We start from the raw sequence: 26,760 nt of genomic DNA on the forward strand, positions 1-26,760 counted from the left end.
AAAAGATGCTGTTTTTGTATGACAACCCAGTGACAAGAATGCCTGCAGCGCCGGCACAATGTTATGTTAATGTTAATGTCATATGCACCATTAAGTTTAGATTTGAGAAAATTTACAAATTTGCACTGTTCGAGTGTTGTCATTGTTAGAGAGAGTAAATGTCATGAATAAATTTGACATTAAACATAATCCAGGTTGAAGTGTTGCATCATTTTCAGACCCCTTTTTTTGGCATCTGCATTTTGTAGCAGACTAAACTGACAAAGACCATGAAGAATAATTAGTATTTTAATTCCACAGCAGATAAAGCTATGTAGTCTGTAAGTAGGTCTAGGGGGAAAACCATATCAATAATGGTATCGGTTATCGGCCAAAAATCCAATATCGTTCATCTATTCTTTATGTTGACACCTTTACACTATTAGTAAAGCATTCTGCCTTTTTATTTGTGCTCCATATTTTTTCTGTGTGGTGTTAGTTTAGATCCTGACACAATTATGACACTGTTTTATCTCTGGCAACAAGATGCATTCTTTCATTCAGCAGAAACCAAAACTAATTTGCAGTTCTTATTTAAAGTGGGATGAATCTCGTGACAAGGGCGGTGTATATTGGCATGAAAGAGTGAGTTAAGCTGCTGCTCATTAACAGTGAAGCAACTCGGGTTGATTAACAGAAACTGCCACTGTAATTATTACCGCTCCGATCTTCAGGGGGATATTCATCACAAATCAGCAGCACATAAACATGTGTTGTACTCATGCTGCTCCAGATGGGGGCAGAAGTGTCCCACTGTATTTCTGCTGCAGGCTGGAGTAAATCTCTCCTTAAATTGGAGTCCATTTAACTTTGATAAATACGGCCTTTTCAATCTTTGTCCAAAACTGTCGAGGGGCTACTTTGGCAATATTTATGAATCCTGATGTTTCTCTCATCTCCCAATCCTGTTGTTGATTTGTCTGGCTACACAACTGAAATTAGGTAATAATTTGAAATTGAACAGGAACATCAACACAAGGAAGTTTTCATTCCTCTCATTGGAGACACATTAAATGAAAACACAGTTGGTGTGGACTCACGGTAAAAGGACATTGAGGGCCGAGCGAGGCTGAAATAGGCCATATATCCTGTTAGTTGACAAATAAATCACCAAGTTAAACAAAGAAAAGTACCATAAAGACGGAGCATGCCACTCCTTTAGAGAAAAGCCATTTTCTCCAAGTATTTATCTTGGGCTGTGAGAGGCATAAAAGATCAAACCATAACACTTCTGTGGTTTGTCCAGACAATATTAAATGAGGGAAAATGCCACGGGCACCCATCCACTGCTTAAGGACATCAGAATTAATGCCCCCATTGAGAGAGGGTCAGCCTGCAGACTAATACAGGCTCTGTCACCTGCTCTGGCCACAGGTCTGATTTACTGCTTCACAGCAGCTAGCAGGACACCTAACCAGCACACGCTCACTTAAATCTCTTCATTTTCCTACTGTTCTAATCTACACTGGGAAAAAAAAAAGCTAAGTAGAATAATCCTTCCTATGTAGATTTGTGTTTAGGAAGATAAATGTGACACTCTCGCATAGACATACTGATACCACCACACATCTATCCTTCACCATTCGCACCACAGCTATTAGCCTGTGGCAATATAGGAGCTAATTTAGCGAGCAGAAGTTCCCTCTGAGGTAATCTCTGGACACACATTCTTTTACCCTTTATGACGCCTGGCTGTTTCCAATCTCAACACGGTGCTCGGACCTGAGAGATGGTGCAAGGGGTGGTTGTGTTTATTTATTTATCTGCTTTTTTTTTTTTTTTTACACCTTGCTGTAAAGCAAACCAGCTGAGGTTAAGCCAAAAAGAGTGAAAACAAAGAGCATGGGATCGATACAGCACATATATCTATCCACCCCAGGCTGTATTTGTCCATTTAAACCACTGCAACACAATGACACCGAGCGAGCAGTGGGGCTGTGTGGTTCCTCATTGAACCGGGTCGCTCGCACACAAAGATATCCAGTTATTCAACAAATGGAATAAAGTGCACATTTTAAAATTTTAAATCAAAGCATACTGATGACAGAGGGAAAGCGTGCACTGTAACTCGTACATGGACTTTAATACAATTCAATTTGTTAAAACTGACAACCTTCAAAAATAGAAGACAAAAAAAAAATCTTAAACAAAAGTGCATGCATTGGTATTATCGAACACTTGTTCTGTTAATTTCCTTTGATCAATTAACTTATTTTGTGTTTATAAATCTCCTCCAGTCAACTGCATTGCCCCCTGTAGGAACTTTGTGACTGAACAGGCACTAAGGTCAATATGAACTACTGGAGGTGGTTTAAAAGTTGCATATTGTAACACTTACATTGAGCCATTTGTATAAATATGATTTAAAATTCACAACTATTAATAGTTTTTATTCATTTTCGCATTAAAGTAAGAAAGTACAGTAGCTCCTCGCTCATCGTGGGGAATCTGTACCCTGAAGCCCCGCGATAAGTGAAAAACCACGAAGTAGGAATAGTAGTACAAGTATATATATATATATATATATATATATATATATATATATATATATATGTATATAAAGGCATTTTAAACCCTCCCCACACTCTTGCTGTATTCTAAACAATGTTTCTAAACTCTCTAAAAGAGCACAGAATGTCATGATTTCAGCTCCCTGCCTCCTCTGCAAGCGCTCTTAGCCACGCCCACTTCTCAGCAGCACAGTGAACAGCTGATCAGCCGCAGCAGGAAGTTTATCCTGCAGTGTGGGCTGCACAAATGTGCAGCAGGTGTTAAATAATTTAAAATAATTTATTTTAAATAAAAAATTTGTGCGGCGCATCCATCGATCAGCCAATTGTGTCGTGTCCATTCTTATTTTGAAAATCCGCGATAGAGTGAGTCCGCGACAAACGAAACGCGAAGTAGAGAGGGACTACTGTTTAATGATTATCAAATTTCCATTCTTCAAGCTCGAGCAATTTGATCAAAAACATCTGGAACGGCTCTCATCAGCTAGCAGCGATGCTACATCTCCGTCTAACATTAGACCAGAGGAGCCAAACTAAGCACAAATTAAAGCCTTCGTATTTTGTAAAGAGATTTTCCTGCCAGGTTATTAGCACCTCTACCCCGCTCTCCCATGCAGGAGTCTCCTTAAGTCTTTTGAGTCTTTTAAGGCTGTCGTACAGACACAAAGCAACTTTTTAAAAATAATATTTGCTCGTCAGGAAGCCATCTTTAATTGCATTTACAAGCTGTGCATTTTGGGAAAATGTCACAAAGCTGAGTAACGTACTGGCCAATTAAAACAGTTTAAACACCACTCATATGAAGGCTGGAAGTTTTCTGTTCCATGAGGTTGAATTTCTCTTTCTATGAAGCAGGAATATCTTTTAAATTTCTCTATGCCAAAATGAACCACTCGCTGAACTTGATATTCTTAAATCACAAGAACACAAAAAGGTGCCAGATGTGTGTGTGTGTGAGTTTAGAGTTTATGAGATGGATTTCACTCACACATGCTCATAAGCAAATAAAAAAAATTGTATGGTCTCTTTGACATGCAAACAATATTTGTATAGTACATAAAACAAAAGCACAAAAGCATGAGTAAACTCATTTGTTTCTTTTCCTTGCATTAATATAAAGTTTTATTTTTAGTTTTAGTTGCCATATAAGCATGATCATCCATAACATCCCTACCCAATCTTTCCTGCCAGTTTGAGAATCACTGGGCTGCATTTCTGTTTTAAAATGATACTTGTGCCAGTTTTTTTCTTAAATTTGGACCTATGCCACAAAATGCACTTTTAGAAAGGTCCAAAACAAGATTACTTAAACAGCAAGACATAAAACTAATGACATTGATCACATGCAACTAGAAAGTTCTCATGATTTTTAGGAGATCACCTGCAAACTTGGAGGTTCTGTGATTTTGCTGGCCTTGGTGCTGCTGGATGTCATTGTGACTGAGTTTGACAGAGAGGACCGTCTGCTGCGAGCAGAAAGAGGACGGGAGGAGGAACGGCCGTCTGATACACACACACGCACACACGCACGCACGCACGCACACACACACGCACACACACCAGTCAGAAAACATTTCAAATTGACCCCACAACATTTTCAAAAAGTCTTTTTTTATGAGTGACAGATTAGGGGCGCTCCATCACTCCCTGCAAACAGAACAGACACTTTTAAAAGGAGAAAAGAGAATACAACAACATTCCCTGTAATCTGTCTTCTCAGAAGCCTTTCTCGCTAAGTTCCAGTGAAAACGCCTAGTCTGCGTTTGCTTTCTAAGAAAGTGCGGCCTCAAGTTCACGCTCCTTTAATTAATTACGGTCGCCTTTTAAATCACAAATTGCATAACAGCACCGTTTCAAATCCATTAGCTCACACAACTTTATTTATTGAAAACTAATTAGGAGGTTGAGGAGCACTGGGTGTGGAACCACTGGACTGAGGAACAGCTTCTGCCCTGAGGCTGTTAGACTCATGAATCCCTAACCAGGATTATCACTGTGAAAAATCACTGTAATGCCACTTGATTGTTGATATGTGCTGCTGACTATCCATGCTGCTGATCTTATGCTGCTGATTTATTTCATGTTGCTGTGTTCATTCATACTCAGCTGCTCACACAGACTCATGTTCGTGCTGCTGTTGTTCGGCGTATTGTTTTTGTACTACTAGTGCTTAGTGTATGTCTTAGTTCATATCTTAGATCTTATTACTATTTTTCTTTACACTTTATACTTTTGTTGGATGTAACTGGAACCCTGTGCACACAATTTTGTTCCACCACATGTACCGCATATGATGAGAATGACAATAACGAAACCTTGACCTTGACTTGACCTTGAGTTGAAGACAGAATATCTCAATTCCCTAATGAGGGGTCTGATTATTTTTTAAGACTGGCAAATTAGGCTGCAAAGTAATGTGACAGGCTGATAAACAAATTACTGAGGTGCAGAAACAAATAGACTCTCTGTCACGATCATTTATCACAGATACTGTATATATTATACTGATGTAAGTAATCCAGTCAAGATAATTCATACTGTAACGTTTGTGCAAATGAAAAAAAAAAGTGAGATTTAATTTTTTGTTGTTGTTGGAAATTATTAGGAAAAAATAAATCCAATGACAGAATTAAATGTATATTTAGTTCACATAAATATTTTGGACAATTCAGGTCATTGTTTAATACCAGTAAAATGTACACTCTGGTTTTAACAGACAAATTGAAGTCCGTTTTGAAGCTGCAGGAGGAACCTTGTTAACACAAGAGATAACGTAGCATCTCATGTCAAAGCTTTGTTAAAACGTAGCCGGTATAAATCAATACATGGGCGAGACACAATAATGTGATAATCCCCCACTACTACTTGGGAGATCATTTGTTTTTGCAGTGGTGGCTGACTGTGCCTCCTCTCTAATCCCTCATCACCTCCCCAGTGAGAAGTGGTGAAATCTTCCGAATCAATAACAAGAACATGGTCCGACCACCTAAATCAACCCCATCTGTCTTCCCAATGTGGACCTGTCCCTCACTTCCTCATCCTGGATCTCAGCTCATCTAAGTCTTTCATCAACAGTTGGGTTCTACATAAAAAAACACACTTTTACATCCTGGTTAAAGTGATAACTAAGTTAGGATGTATAGATTCCTCATGTCTTATTAAAAACTGAAGCTCCAAGCTGATCTTAAACAGTTGGTGGAAAGGCAAAGTGTAGTCAGAGCTTGTGTCAGTCGCTTAATTGCGGAAATGATTACCCAAATCAAAACACTTTGCCATCTCCTCCCTCTAAACAAGCTGGCCTAATTGTGTGGCAGTTATGATGTATGAACGGGCAAACTGGGTGATTTGTCACACTGGTGGTGAAAATTTGATCAATACCAGAGCTATTACTTATTCATCAAAACCAATCATCAAGGTATACTGGGGCTGTGGGAGTAGACATTTGAAGTATATGTTTCAAGGAAAGCTGCACAAATACATTTTATTCACATTAATCTATTGTACCTTTCTTAAGCGAGGAGCCAGATTCTGCAGCTGCTTCTAAAGATGATGGCGGTGCCTTTGGAGGGCTGTAAGACTGGCTGCCAAAGTTCTGCCTTTTCAGCTTGGCATCAGCTTCAAGCTTCTCCAAAGCAGCCATTTGACACTGCTCCACTGTAGAAACAAACAGCCTGCAGAACTGAAAGACATCGAACAAGAGCGGCACAGGAGCAATGTTTCAAACCAAAGAACAAATATATAGATTTTTGTGGATGGAGAGAAATGTTTAAAATAAACAACCAAATCCAAGAGAGCATACAGATAGATGCAAGATACTGGACTCTGAATGGTATGCGGTTTGAACTTTAGCAACAAGCTTAAATGAACTTAACTGTAGTGAGTGGCCTTTTTATTTATTCTGTTGCCCATATCATTATAATAGTGCTTGGAAGGAAAGTCTACTAATTGTGTCAAATATCTGATTTACAAAGCATTCAAAATAAAGTTTTTACTAAATTTGGGATTAAATATTACCATGGTATATTGCAAAGGTAGTCTATACAACAAAGTGGCTTTTGGATGAGTACAAATAACTTCCTACTTGTCTGAACTTACCTGTGTGTAATCCATTTTGCCATCCTTGCAGAAGTCTGCTAATGAAAAAATAGAGTTCACTTCCTCAGATGTCATTTTCTCCCCTTTCTGTAAAAAAAAACAACAAAAAAACATTTTATTTTCATTTAAAGAAAATTCCATGACCAAACATTTGTTTTGCCCACGCTGCAGTGATTTACTGATAATTATAAATGAATCTACAAGCAGTCTACATCAGTGTCAGTAGCTCACAAATTTGAAAGTGGTTGGTTAAGACAAATCTTAATCTTCCTTAAAAGTAGCACATGTAAGAACCTGAATCTAACAAAATCAATGTGTAAGAGCAAAGCTGACAAAAAATAAAAAAAAATGTCTAAGGCTACTCACAGTAGTTAGAGTCTTCTCCAGTTCACTGTAAGTGATGAAGCCATCACCTTTCACATCCATTTTTTTGAATGTTTTCATCAGCTCCGTCTCCTCCATTTTTTTCTCATGCTTGAGGATCTCACAGAAGTCATCAAAGTTCATTTTAGATGTTGTCTTAGTCCAGTATTTACTGAGCGATGCTTGTGAGGGATTTCTACCAGCCTGTTGAAGAACTGAGAAATAAAAATCTCTTAAGGCAGCAAAGTCTAGAAAAGGGGTTATAAATGCAACCCTTCAAAAATATAACAAAGTATCATAAACAAACTTAAGAGCTCACTTCACAGCTTTAGTTTAAATCAGTTTATTAATGTAAAGTTGTGTGAGAGAATCCATCCACCCTTCCATGATCTTTTACCCACTTTATCCTTTTCGGGTCACTGGTGCCTATTTCCAGCAGTCATTGTGCGAGAGGCGGGATACACCCTGGACAGGTTGCAAGTACATCACAGGGACACATAAAGACAAACACATGCATGTTTTTGATCTGTGGGAGGAAACCGGAGTACCTGGCGAAAACCTATGCATGCACATGGAGAACATGCCAACTCCACCCAGAATGGCCACCTGGCCAGGATTTAATCCGGCGACCTTCTCACTGAGAGGCGGCAGCTCTACCAACTGTGCCGTTGTGCCGTGCGTGAGAGAATCATAATTATAATTTTTACAATAATATTGACAAAAAAAGTGGTTAAATGTTACTATTTATATTTATCTCCTCAAAATATCTATTTTACATGTTGGCTGCAAAGTAATACACATTATTTTATAACCTAGAACGTAACTTGACAAGTTTTAAATGGTTACAAAATTTAGCTTTTGTTTCTCCCTAAAATAAGTTCCCGATGTCATAATGGATAGGCTGATAAATCAAATATAGTCTTCACAAATTTGATTATGCCAAATTAATTTATTTCTTCTTTCCAGCTATCTATCCATTTGGTCGTTTTGACTGAGTAGACTACAATGGACATTTTCACAAATGAAACGTATATATCTGCAAATATCCCTATAAGAATAATGACTGTTGACTTTCTGAATTTGTATTACTTATGTATAAAAGCCAAATAAACACTGAATCACAGCAAGGATTTCAGCTAAACCACCCCGCAGTTTGTTTAATTATATGTTTTATTTAATTTTATATTTAAGGGGCAATCACATTAATAAACAATGAACATTATGTTATCATAAACCAGTTTAAATCTCGTGTTCCTCCTTTGATGGAGTGAAGCAGAAAGCAACACGGAGTCATTTCACTGTGACATATTAATTAGCTTACCACGACATAACTGCTGCTTCGAAGTAATATTTGTTAAACTGGACCTGAACACAGAAAGGTACGCAGCTCTGCACTGCACATAGAAAGACTCCTCAGCTTCGTCGGATGGACGAGATGACGACTCCTGAAACGACATTCTTATAGAATAATATTTTTTTTTTAAATCACGACGGAAATCTTGTTATCCTTAACCCAGTCCCTGCAACAAACTGTTAAAAAATAAAACACACAAGAACAAACAAACTAAAACTCGACAAAGTACCGGACTTAGCTACATTTTATCGGCTCGCCTGTTGATAGGTAAACAAAAACTCAACGGTGCGCAGGAAAAAGAGCACGGTGGAAACAACCAAATCGAAAAAGGTTCCTACTTTAAATAATGGAACTTGCAACTGGCTGTTTCAAAAGACAAAAATGATTAAAGTAAGTTTTAAACTTTTATTGATAATTTTAAAAAAAGCCCTTTGAATCGGTGTTTAATGCAACGTATGTAAATACATAAAAAGACCTTGGTGTAATAAAGTGGTGTCTACTGTCTAGCATTAAGATGAAATCAGACATGGAAATACTCATATCTGTTGACAGAGCAAAAAAATTGGAAGTTCTAATAACTACAAATTAGGAATTACAACCTAAAAATGTTAAAAATCATCAATATATAACATCCTAAACCGTGAATATCATTGTTTACAGGGTTAAAATTAAAGTTTTCCTGATATAAATAAAATAGTACAAAATGTGTACACAATCTCAACAGTGTGTTGTTATAATGGCTATGATGGTGTGACAATTTTCAGACTCTTTATGCAAGAATTCAATGGCATTGTTTTACACTTAGTCACACAACTTCAAAAATTCTTAAACAAAATATAATTTCTTACTTTTTTCTATTTCTGAATATTTTTTCCATTTCTGTCTAAAAATGTACAAGTTTAAAATAATCCACACTTTATGTAGAAGTTGTACATACTTAAAAAAAAATAAATCATATGTTGACTGTATTGTTTCATTGTCCTGAGCTTCTTATTACTTATCAGGCTAGAGTAAAAAAGTTGAATATAAAAAAAAGTTTACACACTGTAACAGTAAATAAACATAGATTATTTTTCCGAGTTTAACATACTGTAAATATTTTTAAGTTAAATTATAAATTCTCCCTAAATTTAATAACATGAAGAGCCATCCATTAATTATCTTGAGCCACGTCTTCATTTCCAAGTCGCGGGAGTCACTGGTGCCCATATCCAGCAGTCACTATGTGAGAGACGGGGGACTCCCTGGACAGGTCTCCAGTCCAGCACAGAGACACAGAGACAAATAACTATTCACACTCACTCACACCTAGGGAGAATCAATCAGCCTAACATACATGTTTTTAGTCTGTGGGAGGAAACCGGAATAATGAAGAGCCAAAATCTGTTTAAAGTACAGAATTACTGAAAACTCTTTTTTATGGGTTGCCATATTTCAGCTGCCACATTTTCCTGATGGTCAAAATGACGTATCAGAATTTAATGACAGGAGACTCGGAATGGCATAGATCCATCATTGGCAAAATTATCAGTGATTTACATAGCACTAAAAATAGTTGTGTAAGAGTCACTTAACACAAAAACCATTTCCTTCGTCAAGGCAGTCATTTGGTGTCTGTTTTATTCATTAAAGACAGCATTGGTTTTGAATTTTATCGTGCTGAAACGTAAACTCAGTTTACAGAAAAGTAATTTAGGGCACACGGGTTCAAGTGTCTTACATTATTTTTAGGGGGAAACTGGACAGATACAGTGCTTGATAAAACAGATGCAAGTGATTGACATTGTACATTTGCAAAGCATAATGTATTTGTTGGAGATTCTTAAATCATTTCAAAACCGTCATTCTTGTATAAGATGCTAATAGCCTGCAATATAAAATCTATTGCTACATTGATTTGGATGATGAGTTTTATTCATTTATTTATTTGTTTATTTATTTTTGCTTGCTTTTTTACTTAAAAATAGTATATACATTACATATACTTTCCATGCCAACCCACTCTCTTCTGATTCAAACAGCAGACCTTGTGTGATCCTGACAGTAACGATGTATTCATCAGAAACATAACAGAGCTGCAGGAAACTTTAATGAGAAAGTCTGTCATTGGTCCTAAATCTTCAAAATGGGTGGAAATGTCTGTGTCTCAAAGAGATCCTAAAACTGAGAAATCATGCTTTTATTACACGCTGAGTAGTCTCTTCTGACATGGCTTTTTCTTTCAGAACAGCAGCTTGAAGGGCGGACTGTTTTGTCTTTGGTCATTAATTTCCTGTGCTAGCATTTTCCTTTATCTCGTATTTCTTTATTCTAATAAGTCAGCAGAGGGCAGCAATAAACAAGGACAGTGTTTAAGATCTGCAGATTTGAAAATCAGCCTCAAGAGACTAACTGTTCAAAAACACACAGCTTTTATTATGAATGTGATTCTCTAAAATGAATGAATGATAGACCAAAAGCACAAATGGAGAGAAAAATAAAGCAAACGTCGATGCCTGCACAGTTTTTATATTATTAAACTTGTAATTATTATGAAAATCTAAATCAAGAACGTTTTAAATCCAAGTTAAGAATAAATTAAAGTGCATGCTGTTAGAGGATTTTTATTTTTTTAAAACATACTTGTGTCATAAAGCTTTTATCACATTTATTTATTTATTTTGCACATTATTCTCATTTTCTATCAGATTTGTAAGCTGGTCAAAAGAACACATTGAAGATTTTTTTTTTTTTTTTTTTCGGCTGCTCCCTTCTTCAGGGCGAACTAAGTCGCAGGAAGACTTGGCAATTATTTTTACGCCAGATGTTCTTCCTGACACAACCACAGATCACCGAGCTACCACAGCCCCCCCAGTGTGGAGCAGAGAGCTGCTATCTAGAGCGCCCGGGGAGCAGATGGCGGGAGTTAAAAGCCTTGCTCAAGGGCTCAAAGTGGGGCAAGTGAGGGTGCAGGCAGGTGTGGGTGCTTCACCTACCCACGTTTTGATGTTGTCGGTACCGGGAGTTGAACCAGCGATCTTCCAATCACAGGCCCACCACTCCCACACGTTCAAGATAAATATTCAAATAGAAATAGTTACAACAAATTTACACAGTTTGATCTCTGTTAAATTACATTTGCTTTTTTAAATTTCCTTTGAAGTTCACATTTGAAATTACAGGTATAGATTATTTAACTTCCAAAATCGATTAGTTTATAGCAAAAATCTACAGCATACTACCATTTTTTTTTAAAGCAAAGACTGAATATGTGGACATTATTTTGCCAAGTCTTCACTAAATTTCTTATTTTTATTCGCTTTCTATTGGTTTGATAGTATTTCCACACTGAGGTGAAGACATTTGGCTGATTTGGGGATGAGAAGGCAAACAAATGTAAACCACAGAGATTCTTATGGAAATCCCCGTGTGTGATTACTTCACATTTTAATCAGCCCTTTTTCTGTCTCCTCTGCTAATCAACTTTGACACAAACGAATGCTTGTTTGAGTTGGATGCCGCACAACCTTTGGTGAAAAACAACATTTTGTTATGATTGCACAAACAAGTCAATGAGTAGATTTCCTAGGGAAAGAATTAATTTGATTATTTTAGGCACATAGTATGCCTGCAGCAGAGCAATTCTTGTGATTCAATCGCACAATGGGGACTTGTGGAAAAATGAATGGGGGCATTGTGGAGAAGCAGACTTGTTTTCTGATAATGTTGTTAGAAATTATTTTCATTTGTTCCAGTAAAAGAGACAAGCTTACATGATACATTGTGGATCTACACGCCCCAGGAATGTCACATTTCTGTCACATGGTGAATCTGTAAAATCGATCCGTTTCGAATAAACCTTCTTACATCAACAGAGCTCACAATCTGAAAGCAGATAGAATTGGCCCTCTATGCGCACCGTGACACACATTTTAAGTAAACAAACTGTTATTCAAAGCAACAGAAGGGTTCCTGTATGTGACTGCTGGAAGCATGAAATCCAGACAGATGATATGATGGTATCTTAAAGCTTGATTCTCCTCAAGTGTAAAGTTTTTGTTGTTCATTTAAGCTCCAAAAACCCGTGAACTGAATGTCTAAAATCCTAACAAATGTTCATTAAAATTGTGTTTTTCAAAGCTGGGCCAGTCGTTTTGATATACCTTTTGTGGAGGTCCATGCTGCGGTTTGGGCCGCATTAAATAAAGAAACCCTTGTTGGGTGTAGAATAATAGGTGACTTCCATGCAATGCAATGGCAGCCCCCAATAAATCAGGTACCTTCAGTTTACATGAGAGCTAAACTGTAAAGAAAAAATATATTAAGGTAGTTAGCAGGTAAAATATGTAACAAGTACTTTTTAATTTACATTTACATCATAAAAACACAGAGCTGCCACCTCTCAGTGAGAAGGTCCTTGGTTCAAACCCCGGTCCAGGGGCCTTTCTGGGTGGAGTTTGCATGTTCTCTCCGTGCATGCGTGGGTTTTCTCCGGGTGCTCCGGTTTCCTCCCACAGACCAAAAACATGCATGTTAGGCTGATTGGTAACTCTAAATTGTCCCTAGGTGTGAGTGAGAGAGTGAATGGTTGTTTGTCTCTATGTGGCCCTGTGATGGACTTGCGACCCATCCAGGGTGTACCCCGCCCCTCGCACAGTGATTGCTGGACATGGGCACCAGCGACCCCCGTGACCCAAAAATGGAATAAACGGGTAAAGAAAATGGATGGATGGATCATAAAAACACCACAGTACGTAAGTTCACGATTTCATCCTCCCATTTTCAAAACGGTACAAACATTCCTGAGTTTATTATTTATTTATACTGACTAAAATTGGCAGACACCTGTGGTTATGTTGAGCAGTATATTATACTAAGTTGTTGGTTACATATGCCATCTGCCATCTGGGGGGTTTATGGTTCATCCTTTTTATGTCTGAATCTTTCATAGGATTTAAAGTAAGCTTAAAAAACATTTGTTGAAAATGCTCTGGCACTGGGCTGATGGGAGGCCATGTGCAGGCCTGGGGCCGAGATGGTGAGATATGGCAACCAACCTGGGACCAAAAAGTTACAGTTCGACTCCCCGCCATGCCCACATGTCATGGTGTCCCTGAGCAAGACACACAATGCCCCCACAGGTGTCTACATAGCTGCCCACTACTCCACCTGGGTGTATCTCATATTATGGGTTAATTATTTACTAAAGTTGTCTTCCAGTAGCATTTTTGGATTCAGCTGAATCCCAACGGCTCGGCACTGGGCTCCCTCCCTCCTCCAGATCTGGCTCCTTGAAGGTGTCCAGGATTCTCAATTCTGGGAAAGCTGGAACATATTGCTTGAGTGTTCTTTGAAATGAATACAGGCAAGTTGAACTCTGAGATCAATACGTCACCATCTGATCGCACCATTTTGAATCATAATGAGCTTTATTGAAGAAAACACAGGAGGGCTCCAATATTCACAGAAAAAAAGTCAGACTGGAATTCCCCAAAATGCAAGTTGACAAGCTAGAAAGTTCATGTGAGAAGTTTCTGGAACTGATGAATCACATCAGCTCTGCTTTTTATTAATATTGTAAAAAAGTACGAACCAATTTATCAGCATCGGACACAGACACTTAAGTGACTGATTTTTTTAGGGCGGCTGTGACTGAGTGGTTAGAGCAGTCGTCCTCCAATGCAAGAGTTGGGGGTTCAATTCCACCAGCATTCACATGCTGAAGTGTCTCTGGGCAAGACACTGAACCCCTCATTGCCTTCGATGTGTGTCCCATCAGTGTATGAATGTGATAAAGCACTGATTATTCTTTGTACAAAAATAATAGATTGCTGTGTGAATGGGTAAATGAGGGCACAGATTGTAGTGTAAAGTGCTTTTAGTATCTTGATCAGAAAGAAAGGCATATAAGTACAGTTTGTTTGCCATTTGAATACGTTTTGCATTGGTCTACTGAAAAATGTACTCGACATATTTGAAAACAAACAAACAAACAAACAAAAAAACATCATCTAACCCCTAATGGTTTAAGTTCATGCTATCCATTCAAACCAAAGAAAAAAATACTCTAAGGTTTTGTTTCTGTTCTTAGTTTCCACCACAGTTTGTAAATGCAAATCAGATCAGTTCCAGTTAAGAGAACGTGTGGATCAGTCTACACTTAATGATGTTTCCATGTCAAGAAAATAAAAATAAAAAAATAAGAAAAAGAGACAAAGACAGACTGATATCTCTAATTTGGAACGGCAGCTGAGCAGACACACAAATTTGTTCTACTCTTCTTGTTTTATTGCCTCATCAACTTACTTCTTTTCTCACATCTTTATGCTGCAATTATTAAAACTCCTTCTTTCCTCGGGGTGGGACAGAGCGTTCAGAGACGCTTATGACCGTCCTTTTAAGGTTAATAAAAGTTTCAGTAAGCTTTCTAAAGAAGTCACTTTCAGTGAGCAATCAGGCTTGGAACGAACATAAATCCGTTAGGTATCGTCGCGGTATTACAAATTCCCTCAACACCTGTATTTGCTGATGACTACAAAATTGAAAAAGAAAGGCCCCTAATAATTCTGAAGCAAGTTTCCCTGAGCAGTAGGTATTGATTATTTGTGTGTGGCGAGAGATTTGGAAAATTCAATTAAAGGAGTTGTGCAAAGGATTCATAAATTCAGCCCCTCCAACGCGTATCAAGACGTGGTTATGTTCTAAATCAATGCTGCGCTTCACAATATATTTTCTTAGGAGCGTAAAAATAAATAACATTTAAACAGTTCTGCTTACGGCAGAAACAAATTTTGTCTTCTGTGAGGATTTTTAGGTGGAGTCAGGCCCTGACTCGTGCACATCTTCGAACTGATAACGTATTTTTATTGCAGTTTTACCCATGAAAAAATCCTCTATAATATGAATTTTGAGATGACAAAATGAAAGTACGGGGTATGGCTCAGCAGTGTAAAAATTGATCAGCCCATAGATGGGGCCACTTTGGGGAAGATTTGTATGTCAGCAGTAATGGAGTGTATTAAAACGATTCCTTAAAATGTCATAAAAGTGATGGGACTGTGTCGCAGGTCGTGGGCCACAAGCTTAGGCAGCTCCCACATTCTGGCACCATCAATTGTAGGTGCGGGGCTCATGGACACATGCCACATCCCTTCAGGAGTTTTATGACTTCTGATTGAACTCATGGCTGTAATTAAAGCAGAGTTGTTTATTAGATAGTTTTGGTTCAAGTGAACTCTGTGGCCTTCCACCGAGAGGCTGGACAGCCAAGTTTGCACTCTTTAAAGATTTCTGCTTTAGTAAATTTTATTGCAATTTGTCCAAAAATACAAAAAGAAAAAAAAACAACAACCAGCAACTTCATATTTTATTAAACTTTTATTGAGGCAAGCAAAACAAAACTCATAGTTTAGACTGTTTTATTGTCTTGAACATAACTTTTTTTGCCCTTGATGTTTTGTATGTTCCAACTTGCTTACTGTAGCTGTGACTGAAGTCCAGAATATTAAAGAGTATTATTTCAACTGAAATCGAAAATATAACCTCTTTACTCGTGATTTATTTCTGCATGATTAAATATCTCTTCCATAACTTTAATTAGCACTGCCGTAAAAAGGCTTAACATTGGTTCTTATGTTACGTCTGTTTCTAAAATATCTTATGAACCACTGAATGGATTTTAATGAAAGTTTCATGAAACAATCTTTGAATGTACATCTACAATTCAATTCAGTTAAAAAAAAACTTTATTAATCCCAAAGGGAAATTAATTGTTTTTGTAGCTCATCATACTGGTTTCATTATTTGTTCTAGATGCTGATGGCTTTGGGCAGGAAGGATCTCTTGTAACAATCCATCCAAAAGCCGATCTGAAGAAACTGGCTGCACATGTCAATCCGCAGCAGACCTCTCGATCCTCTTGGGCAGCAGGACTGCCTGAATGCTGGGCAGAGCTCCTCCCCGAGTGATGACCATTTCTCCCAGCAGCCTGCCGAGCTCCTCGTCGCCACGAACTGGGGGATGAACTCGGTTCTCCCACAGTCACGAGCTGCATTTCCCACTCCCTCCAAGATCTCTGCGGTCAGGCACTCGAGCACTGCTTCCAGGTAGATGGGATTTTTTTTTTTTTTTCATTCAACCTTTATTTAGACAGGTAAATCCCATTGAGCCTTGAGGACTCATTTACAAGAGAGACCCGATTTCAACAAAGAATGATGAAAACAATGGACAACAGCGACAACAATGGACAGCCACAAAAAGGCATACAGATTTATTTATTTTTTAACAAATAAGATGGCTAAAAAAAAGTAACAAAAAAAAACAGCTAGATTATAAGGCAAATGTAGAAAACTAAAAACAGGAACATGTCTGCATTGGTCCCTGACAGGAGTCCAACAGATTCTTAAAGCCGCTTAGAGAGGTCAAGGTCGAGAGCTTCAGGTCTTTTTGTAAGATATTCCAGGAAACAGGAGCGGAGTAGGAGAAGGCCCTTTTGCCTAGTTCAGTCTGCACTGAGGGGACACTGCAGGTAATAATGTCCTGAGAGCGCACGCTGTAGCTGCACTCACGCAGAGACATGTAGGAGATGTATGAAGGCAACAGACCAAGAAGGATTTAAAGATGAAAATGTACTAGTGAGAGAGTCTGTGTGAAGTTAATGATGTCCAGTTAACCAGCGAATACAGGGTGCAGTGGTGGGTACGATAATCACAGCCAGTTATGAATCTTAGTGCACCATGATAGACAGCATCCAACATCTGCAGGGTTCTTGAAGGAGCGTTCATGTAAATAATGTCACTGTAATCAGTGGAGGGAAGGAAAGTCACAGATCCAAGGCGTTTCCTAGCATTCAAAGTAAGACAGGATCTGTTTCTGACAAATAAACCCAGTTTAACTTTCAGTTTCTTTACTAGGTTTTCCACATGGAGCTTAAAAGAGAGATGCGAGTCGACCAAGATACCCAAATATTTATAGGAATCAACAAACTCAATTGGGACACCATTTGAGGATAAAATCAGAGGAAGAACTGCTGGGACCGACTTCCTGTTTGAAAAAAAGCATCCCTTTGGTTTTGTCGGCATTTAGGACAAGTTTGAGGTGGAACAAATCAGACTGGATGATGTTGAATGCAGATTGCAAAAGCTGGAAAGCCTTAGCAACAGTTTTAGCTCGACAATAAACAACTGTGTCATCAGCATAGAAATGTATGGATGCATCAGGGATGTTTTGACCTGCATTACCTATGCAGATTGTAAAGAGTGTGGGTCCTAAGACTAAGCCTTGTGGTACACCATCGTTGACTGTTAAATAACTGGAGGAAGTACCATTATGTTGAACACACTGCCTCCGATCTGAGAGATAGTTAGAGAACCAACCAATGGTGTGTTCTGAGAAACCGATTCCTGAGAGTTTATGACACAAGCTGTTATGATCCACAGTGTCAAAAGCTTTAGACATGTCTAAGAAAAGTGCAGCACAATAATCCTTAGCATTCAGTGTTTCAACAATGTCATTAAGCACCAGTGAAGCAGTCGTTGTGCTGTGTTGTTTCCTGAAACTAGATTGATGGAGAGGTAAGATGTTAAATGAGTCCAGGTATTTTTTTTATTTGAGAGTTTATCCGTTTTTCTAGAACCTTGGCTAAAATACAGAGTTTAGAGATTGGTCGATTGTTGTTCAGTGATGTGGGGTCACCTCCCTTCAACAAAGGAAGAACAAAGGCTGTTTTCCAAGCGTCTGGAATGGAGTTTTGGCCTATGGACAGGTTCAAGATGTGGGTCACAGGGACTGTGATGATATGAGCGGCCAGCCTTAAGAAATAAGGTGGAAGTTCATCTGGTCTTGTAGATTTTTTTTAGGATCAAGACCTTTTAACAATTTATTTACCTCACTAACTGAGAAGCATGCATCAACGGCACCTCCTTTTCAACTCATTTAGGATTTGGGACTGTAGTTGAGGTAATATATGAGCTTTCGAGATGTTAATCAGCAGCTCTCAGTTGTAGAAAACCACCTTGTTGTTATGGTTATGCATCATAACAAATGTTCAAAAGTAAAAAAGGTTTCAGTAAAAATCCTTCCAGCAGCACAGCATCTGATACCAGAGAAAGTAATCATCTGGAAAAAGCCATTTACAGCCAGAAAAAAGAGTATTTAAAGTTTTCAAAAGCAAAATCTAAGAATGAATATAAGAAAGCTACTCCAACATGCAGCCACCTTGAGCGACGCAATTCTACAACTGAACTGTAGACTGAACTAGAACTGTTTCTAGAACTGTTTCAACTACTTTATTTAACTTTTGAAGCCAACCCAATTCAAGATGGCTTCTAAAGCTTCTGACCTTAAAAAAAAAATCACAAAAAAGGCCACAACTCAGCCAGTTTTACAGATAGTGTGCTAACGTTTATTACGTTTGGTTGTACCTGCAGCACATATCAAGTGCTATTTGTGCAATATTTTGCTTAACACTTTAGTTTTAGCTGTTGGATTCAGTGTTGCTGTTAAATACGTCATGAACCACCAGCCAACTGTTCTGGGAGGACTCCAAGGCTTTCCTACCCTTTTCCGATTGAGGACTATGGCCTCAGATTTAAAGATACTGATCTTCATCCCAGCTGCTTCACACTCAGCTGCAAACTGCTCCAGTAAGAGCTGAAGATCACGGCACTGAGAGGATCTGGGTGTGCTTTTGTGATTTTTGTGTCATCTGTCCTGCTCTCCTTCTTCCTCTTGTAATCATCTCCTGCCTCTGCCACCTGTTGTCCTTCCCCAGGTATTTGTCATTGTTTGTTTGTTAGTGTTTGCATATAATTCTGCATCTCTCCCTGTGTCCGTGGATTGTCCTGTAAAGGCGTTTGCTTCTGCTCCCTTCGTGTCTCCTCGCTCCTAGCTCCCTGTGAGTATTCCTGCCTCATCAGCTTGTTTTATTTTCAGTGAATAGAAGTATATTTGGCGATTACTGATGGTTGCTTTTCCATTGTGTGATAATAAAAAGGAATACACCTCATATCGTTGCAGTTGGCTCAATTTAAAAACCAGTTTTGTCGAGACATGTTCATGACTTTTTAATTTTTAGCTGACATGATTTTCATATTTACTGATACAGAAATATATCCCCAGTCTTGTAGGCTGCTCATTCAGCTCATTTTAATTTTTTTATTTTTAAAGGGTAAATAAAGGGTAGAGAAAAGCTTATTTTCTAAAACTTTCTAACAAAATTGTTTCATTCATACCTGCAAACTTCTTTGCCAATTCCTCCTTCATGACCACCCCTACTCCATTTCTCTTTCTATCCACACCATGGTAAAACAGTTTAAACCCTGCTCCAATGCTGCGAGCCGTGCTGCGAGCCGTGCTGCTCTTCCACTTGGTCTCTTGGACACATAAAACATCTACCTTCCTTCTCTGCATCATGCCAGCCAGCTCTCTACCTTTGCCTGTCATTGACCCTATATTTAGAGTTGTCACTCAAAGTTCTACATTCTTGACTTTCCTCTTCTCTCTCTGTCTCCTGACACGTTTCCCTCCTCGTGGTCTTTGACTAACAGTAGCACAGTTTCTGCCAGCACCCTGTTTGTCAACAGCACCGGTGGCAGTTGTTGTTAACCCGGGCCTCGACCGATCCGGTATGCTGAACGGTAAGATGAACTCTCATATTAATTTTGGCAAAAGACTTTTACGTCGGATGCCCTTCCTAACACAACCCTCACCTTTTACCCCGGCTTGGGACCGGAGAGGTACACTGGCTGGTGGTGGCTTTAATTTACTGCCAATTACTTATTTTGACATATGAATGTGTCTGTTCAGTGCCCTGAGATGACTTCTGTTGTGACTTGGCGCTATATAAATAAACTGAATTGAATTGAATTAATAAATATTATTCTTAGTCATCCTGCGAGTGTCCTGTGCCTGGCTGTACCTTGGGCTCACACTCGCCGACAGAATCACAACGGGCACAATGACACCGTGGGTTGACTATGAAATTTCTCAGCATAATATGATCTTGGACTAAAAGTCTAGCATGACAGTTGATGGGTGATATGTGTGTTTTCAAGGACTGCTGTGTGTGTTTATCATACTTAATAGATAAAAGTTTCTGTGGTCAAAATTAAGCTTTTTTTGTCCAACATTGTTTGACTTAAAATTACATTTCTTTTGCATAACTTTTGGTTTCAAGCGAAGGAATTGCTAGTACACCAATCCATCTTGACTTAAATTTTGAGTGAGATATAAAGACTAAGAAAAACCCCTTTCACCATCAACAGAAAGCACTTGTTTATGCAAAAAGGCGTCTTTTCTTTCCACAAACCTTCAGCCTCGACAGTTACCGCAGTGCTTGTAATATCATTTGTTGAGAGAGGTTATCATGTTTTCCTCCTCCATATTCCCCTGGTTTTTGTCAGAGTGGCATCTCAGCCGTTGACAGGTAATGAAATTGCTCTTCACCCCCGGTGCGTATGATCCTGAGGAGATAAGGCAGGAGACGAATGAGGAATCTGTGCTGTCAGTTGTGAAGCAGAGCAGTCACGGAGGACGTCAGAGAAGCATCTGAAACAGGAGAACGAGCCTCGTTCTGGCAGCTGACAAAAGTTGATTCTACATTAAACGCAAAGCTGCAACGTTGTGCAAATAATGTTCTTTTAGATGACAACCCTTTTTCGTATTTATGACTGTGCAATCCTCCCCATCTGCGTAAGGTTTACCACCTTTTGAAAAGTAAACGTGGGAGGGAAGCTGTCTTCCTCAGCTCAGTGCGGACCCTTTATTTGGCAGCGCCTGGGAAGGCCGAGGCCTCTCGCTGCCCCATTCGACCCAAGCAACAGCTGGCGTTCACAGCAACATTTCCTATTTCTGCCGATGGTGGATCGTGTAACTCTCACTTTATCACTGTTAGAGGCCACGTGAAGGGCGAAGCAAGCAGGCCCATAAATAAAACTAATGTTTTGATACAAACCTCCTTTACAGCTGACTGAAGGAGTCATGGAGCTTTGAATATCCTCTGACCACTTGGACACGTTACACAAACATGTCTGACCTACAAGAGGGATTTTACTGCAGGTTGTGGTCCCAAACAAAAGTGAGCTGAAGATTTGGGTGCTAATATTTATTCCCTGCACACCAACAGGTGAAGGTGGGCAATAATGTTTTTGTCTATGTCTGTGTTTCTGTTGGCATATCTCATGAATCTCTGGGCAAATTTTAAAACTTGCCCATCAAAATTACCTTAAATAACGTACAAGAATGGCTAAAACTCAGTTATTCTTACAAATGTGGACCTAAGATTTTGTGTGGTAGTAGATGAGACTGATCCCTGACATATTCTGATGAAAAGCTGACATGGAAACATCACAAACTATGTAAGAATAAAAATAGCTGGTCTATTGCAGCACTGTACAAAATATGGGTGTTATTAAATGATAAAGCTCTGTATATGTTGTATAATGCAATAATTGTTCCAAACTTAATCTATTGTATTCATGTTTGGGGGAAAGCGTGCAAAACAATTATAAATCCTATTTTTGTTTTACAGAAAAGAGCTGTAAGAATTATTACCAGGAAGCATTTCAGTCACCCATCAAGTACATTATTTTATCAACTGAAGTTATTGAAATTTCATGATTTGGTAGATTATAATATTTTATCAGTTATGTATAGGGCTCATAGAAACACACTACCTTTAAATATCCAATAAAATTTTGTTAAAAGAGAGAGTTGTTATAATCTTAAGGGGATAGAGATATTTGTGAAACCTAAATTTAGTTTGGAGGGACGGTTTACTTCTTTCTAATTAATTAGATTATGGAATAATCTGGAGAGTTATGTTAAAAATGCCAGATCTATGTGCATGTTTAAGAGAATGATCAAAGTTGGTTTGTTAAAAAAAATGAAATTCGCTTAATGCGTATTTGTATGAATTGTTGCTTGAGAAGGAGTTATTTTGTTTTTGTTATTTGAAGATTATTATTATTTAAAAAATTTTTTGGTAAAAAGGGGCAGATTTAAGATTTTTTCTTCTTTCTGCTGCCTTTCATTTTATTGGTGATTGTATTTTTTATTGCATATAGAATTGTTTTGTTTAAAAAAAATGAATAAACTTTATAATAATAATAATAATATTCTGAGCTCTAACAGATTATCTTTTGTAGTCAACCTAAATCAAGATGGCCACCACAGTCAACTGCTCTTAGAAAACACAAGCATGGCGATAACTAATCAAATTTGCATCTGTTGAGCTAGAGTTAGATGTGGTAGTAGCTGAGAGTCATTCACAACACATACTCTGAACAGAACTTCCAATATTGTGCATATATACTGTATATTGTATTGTTTAGGGTTGAAAATAGTCATAATGTATGCTGCAGAGTATTGAGCTTCTGGTTCTATTAAAGTTTTTAGTTTAAAGTACTACTACATAAAAGTCTTTAACTTGTAATTTGTGTAAAGAAATCTAAATGATTTGCTTTATAATTATTTGTGGATGACATTTTAGATTAAAAAAAGTTTATATACACACACACACATATCTATCTATCTATCTATCTATATATATATATATATATATATAGGCGTGTTTTCCTGTGTTCATCTTTACCAGGTAACTTGCAGATTATCCCTGTAGGTCACCGACTGCCGGCTCACAGCCACTGTTGCCCAGGCACCCCTCTCTGACCTGATAACATTTATAGTTGTAATGGATTTTTTTAATGCCTGTCATTAAGACTCAGAAAGACTGAAGAAATTGCTTGTGCCTTTTTTTTTTGGTGGTATTTCAACTTTACAGCACGATGTTCAGACAGACGTCACCTCCCATCAACCCATTTAAGGCTTGTCGTTTCACTAGTTTGATTTTAAATGAATCGGTCTTTTTGTGGAGAAACCTTGTAGCATCAAGGAATCATAATTAATATTTAATGATGTTGAGTAAAAGGTTGGAAAGACATAATTTCTGTCCAATTATTGGCTCTGTCTGGCAGAGTTTTGGGGTGATTTAGGAGGTTACTTAGCTAATCCAGACAGTTTCTATGAAGCTGGTTTGAAAGAAATCATTTATAAATGCAGTGATAAAGATGATGTTTCTTTTATAGCTTTAGGAAAGACACCGATTCAAAGTTTGTAGAAAATAACTTTAATGCCATGTACAATTACATGATAGAAAAATTGTCACATTTTTATGAATACAAATTGGTCCAGACAGCCAGACTCAAGTCCAGTCCTTTAAATATGTGTTTATCACAATCCCCAACACCAAGAGAGGACAAAATGTCAGGAATACCTCCACTAACACAAACAATGGCCTTAAGAATAACTGCAAAATTAAATTCACACGTCTTTCTTTTTTAACAATAACTTCACATTATTGCAAGTTCGTATTATTGTAGCAAGGTGAAGTCATGAGTGTAGGCTGAACAATGGCAGCCTCTGTTTATCTTTAAATTGACATTTAGCAGAAGCAAAAACAATTTGAGAAAAATAGTTCACATGACTCACGAGAAAGTTGTTTTTAAAGTTCAAATCTTGTTTTGATAAAGAAAACTCCTTTTTTCATTTGTTGGTCCATATTGGATAATCTCAGAACTCCTTCCTTTTACTTGATGTCATTTGTAGTGAAACCTTTAAGAAGCACTTGTTCAATTTTTACTTTTATAAAAAAATAAAGTAAGAAAGTCCTATGAAAAGCTGAGACACCTCACAGTATAACACTGACTTTACTGGTGTTTCTTCTGGCTCTTTTTGCTGGGGGGCCCACTGAGTTGAAGAATGTTAAAATATATAAATATTCCCAAGAACTGGAGGAAAGAAGTCATGGACACCAGGACAGGAAACAGGTCAGGTAGATGTGGCGGAGGGTCCAAAACTACACTCAGGATGCTCAAAGCAGACATAAAAGCAACACTTATGTAGAACTGTAAGAGAAAAAGACAGAACGGTTGTTAGATAAAAGGGAAAAAAAGCTTGTGCATCAGGATAATGATAAATAGTCAAGGTAAAGGAAATATAAAGGTTTTTATATTTAAATAAACTACGTACGAGCCAGAGGTTTCAGCTGTGTATGTAAAAGGAAAAAAAAAAAAAAAAGAAGAGGAAAACAAATCAGCAAAGACAGCTGAACTACAAAAACAATGAGGCGAGAAAGAAAATGGTCCATTTTCAAAATAAAATACCTTAAGGAAAAATAAAATTAAACTTACAGATTTTATTTTATTTTTATGTTTTTATTATTTCTGTGCAGCTTAGTACCAAGTGATCCATGGCCCGGTACTGGTCCTTGGCTTGGTGGTTAGTAACCGCTGTTTTACAGAACCCAACTTCACAACTCTCCCTTTAAGACAGTGGCTCTCAAACTGGGGTCCCCGGACCCCTGGGGGTCCACCAATTTTTTTTTTTTTGACAAGCACGTAGATGTTTAACAACTCGTTAAAATACACCAAAATGCAGGAAATCACATCTACTTTATTCAAAATTTTCTGGGGGAGGACCCCCCCACCCCACCCCGTCGGCCCACCCCATTTGCGTTCCAGAATCGACCGGTTTACAAATTAAGCCCTGTTACTTTATATGACTACTGCTGTTATGACTCTGTTCAGTTTTGTTTTTGAATTTAATTTTTGTTAATTAAGTGTCTTGAATGAAAAATACCCCATATTTAAAAGTATAAAAAACTGTATATTAAAGAACAGGTTTCAAGTATTTATGTTACACAACTATTTCCATTGCATTAAAGAGACAATTTGAAGAAAATTAGTTGATAAACATGATAGCGGTGCACCAATTGCAGTTTTCTGGCCGATCACAGATTTCTAAAAAGTCTGACCTGCCGATTCCGATTTTGCCATTTGACAGTTTTATAAGCGACACTGTCAAGTGTTATAAGGTCACAATACACCTTCAATTTTTCAATCTTATTTTGTTGAAAAACATACCCTTGAACATTATCCTAGAAACAATACAAACTTGTTTCAACTGGCCATAAGGTAATGCTCTGAAATATAAATGAAGTTCAGATAGTTAAACAACGTTGTTTGAGTTACACTGGAAATTTATAACCGAACACCCAAAATGCAATTGTTGCTACAGAGAGGCTTTAAAACATTCAGGCTTTTATATTTTAAGTCCATCTATTAAAATGTTTTGGCAGACGTAAGCACGGTTTTTGTTTCGGTTAACAGCTGATGTAACGGTGAGTGAGCTCATCCATGTATCTTTCTGTGCTTTATAATCCAGAAGAGAAGTCTGAGTATTAAGGAGGAAACACCTGAGGCCCACGCCGCTCTGCCGCCCCAAACCCATGAAACCAGATCACCATAATCAGGGCTCACTATTTATGCTGCTTGTGTAAATAAATATATCTGGCAAACCTGTGTTAATGACATGTCCTATAAAAAGACGCCTTCTCTTAATCTCTGACACCCCACCGGTGCTGCTGTCGCTAAGGAGTTGGCGGTGGATCCCCTTCAGACGCTGTGGAAACTCAAATAAGTGATAAATTATTGTAAGGCTGGCAGCAGCGGTCGTCCCAGGACAGCTTACACCAGCACATGATATTTATTTATACAGCTGCGTCTATCTTCTGACAAGGGTGCAATTTAGGTCTAGTGCCACTTAAAATATGAGGCACTTGAGTTCCTAATCCTAACCCCCCCATTTAAATGTTACTGTAAGTATAAATAGGAGTGTTTTTATTTCACAGATTAGATTTCGGTGCCGTTAACCTGCAAGTTGCATGTTAAACTTGAAGTTTCTCCAGTCTCCAGTCTTTAAATTATTCATATGTAATGTTTGTGAACTGGATCACAATCCCGATTAGTATAAAGCTCTAAAGCAATCTGTATGACCACTGCTGGTATTTGCAGGTGGCAAATAAGAACTGCAGTTTTATGATATTAACTAAATCAACTTGTTTTTTAAATTTGCATATGTGTTTGATCTCATTTTATGTTGTTAATGTTAATTCTTGACACGGCATCATGTTCTAAATTCATCAGGGATTGGTGTGACTTGAAACTACAGTAGTTAATATTTTGTAGAAATTTAATCTTGCAACAGAAATCTTTGCAAATATATCAGCAACCTGTGATTAACCTGGATAAATAAAGGTTGAATGAATGAATGAACAAGACTTCCTTCATTAAATGTGAAAATAAGGATTATTTGAAACTGAAGTTTCTGTTGACATTTCCGTATTAGTGTGTGTACATCTCTACCTACCTACATATATATGTGTGTGTGTGTGTGTGTGTGTGTGTATATATATATATGTGTGTGTGTGTGTGTGTATATATATGTGTGTGTGTGTATATATATATGTGTGTGTGTGTGTGTATATATGTATATATATATATGTGTGTGTGTATATATGTATATATATATATATGTGTGTATGTATGTATGTATGTATGTATGTATGTATGTATGTATGTATGT

At 37.9% G+C, this 26,760-nt stretch overlaps 2 protein-coding genes across 2 annotated transcripts in view; both read right to left on the minus strand.

Annotated features, from left to right (window-relative positions):
• efcab7 (EF-hand calcium binding domain 7) overlaps positions 1-8,556 on the minus strand; it is a 13,488-nt gene extending 4,932 nt beyond the window's left edge. Inside the window, exons 1-5 of the mRNA XM_037674530.1 lie at positions 8,329-8,556; positions 7,011-7,222; positions 6,645-6,731; positions 6,054-6,228; positions 3,931-4,052 (exon numbers count right to left, since the gene is read on the minus strand). Coding sequence (XP_037530458.1) covers positions 3,931-4,052; positions 6,054-6,228; positions 6,645-6,731; positions 7,011-7,222; positions 8,329-8,464 — 732 coding nt within the window. The 5' untranslated portion in view covers positions 8,465-8,556. The remainder of the gene's footprint in view (positions 1-3,930; positions 4,053-6,053; positions 6,229-6,644; positions 6,732-7,010; positions 7,223-8,328) is intronic.
• Positions 8,557-24,044: 15,488 nt separating this feature from the next.
• Positions 24,045-26,760, minus strand: part of alg6 (ALG6 alpha-1,3-glucosyltransferase) — an 18,399-nt gene continuing 15,683 nt past the window's right edge. Inside the window, exon 14 of the mRNA XM_037674531.1 lies at positions 24,045-24,242. Coding sequence (XP_037530459.1) covers positions 24,045-24,242 — 198 coding nt within the window. The remainder of the gene's footprint in view (positions 24,243-26,760) is intronic.

The sequence above is a fragment of the Nematolebias whitei genome, chromosome 3 (genome assembly GCF_014905685.2).
Source record: "Nematolebias whitei isolate Nwh7 chromosome 3, NemWhi1, whole genome shotgun sequence".
In the NCBI taxonomy this organism is placed as follows: domain Eukaryota; kingdom Metazoa; phylum Chordata; class Actinopteri; order Cyprinodontiformes; family Rivulidae; genus Nematolebias; species Nematolebias whitei.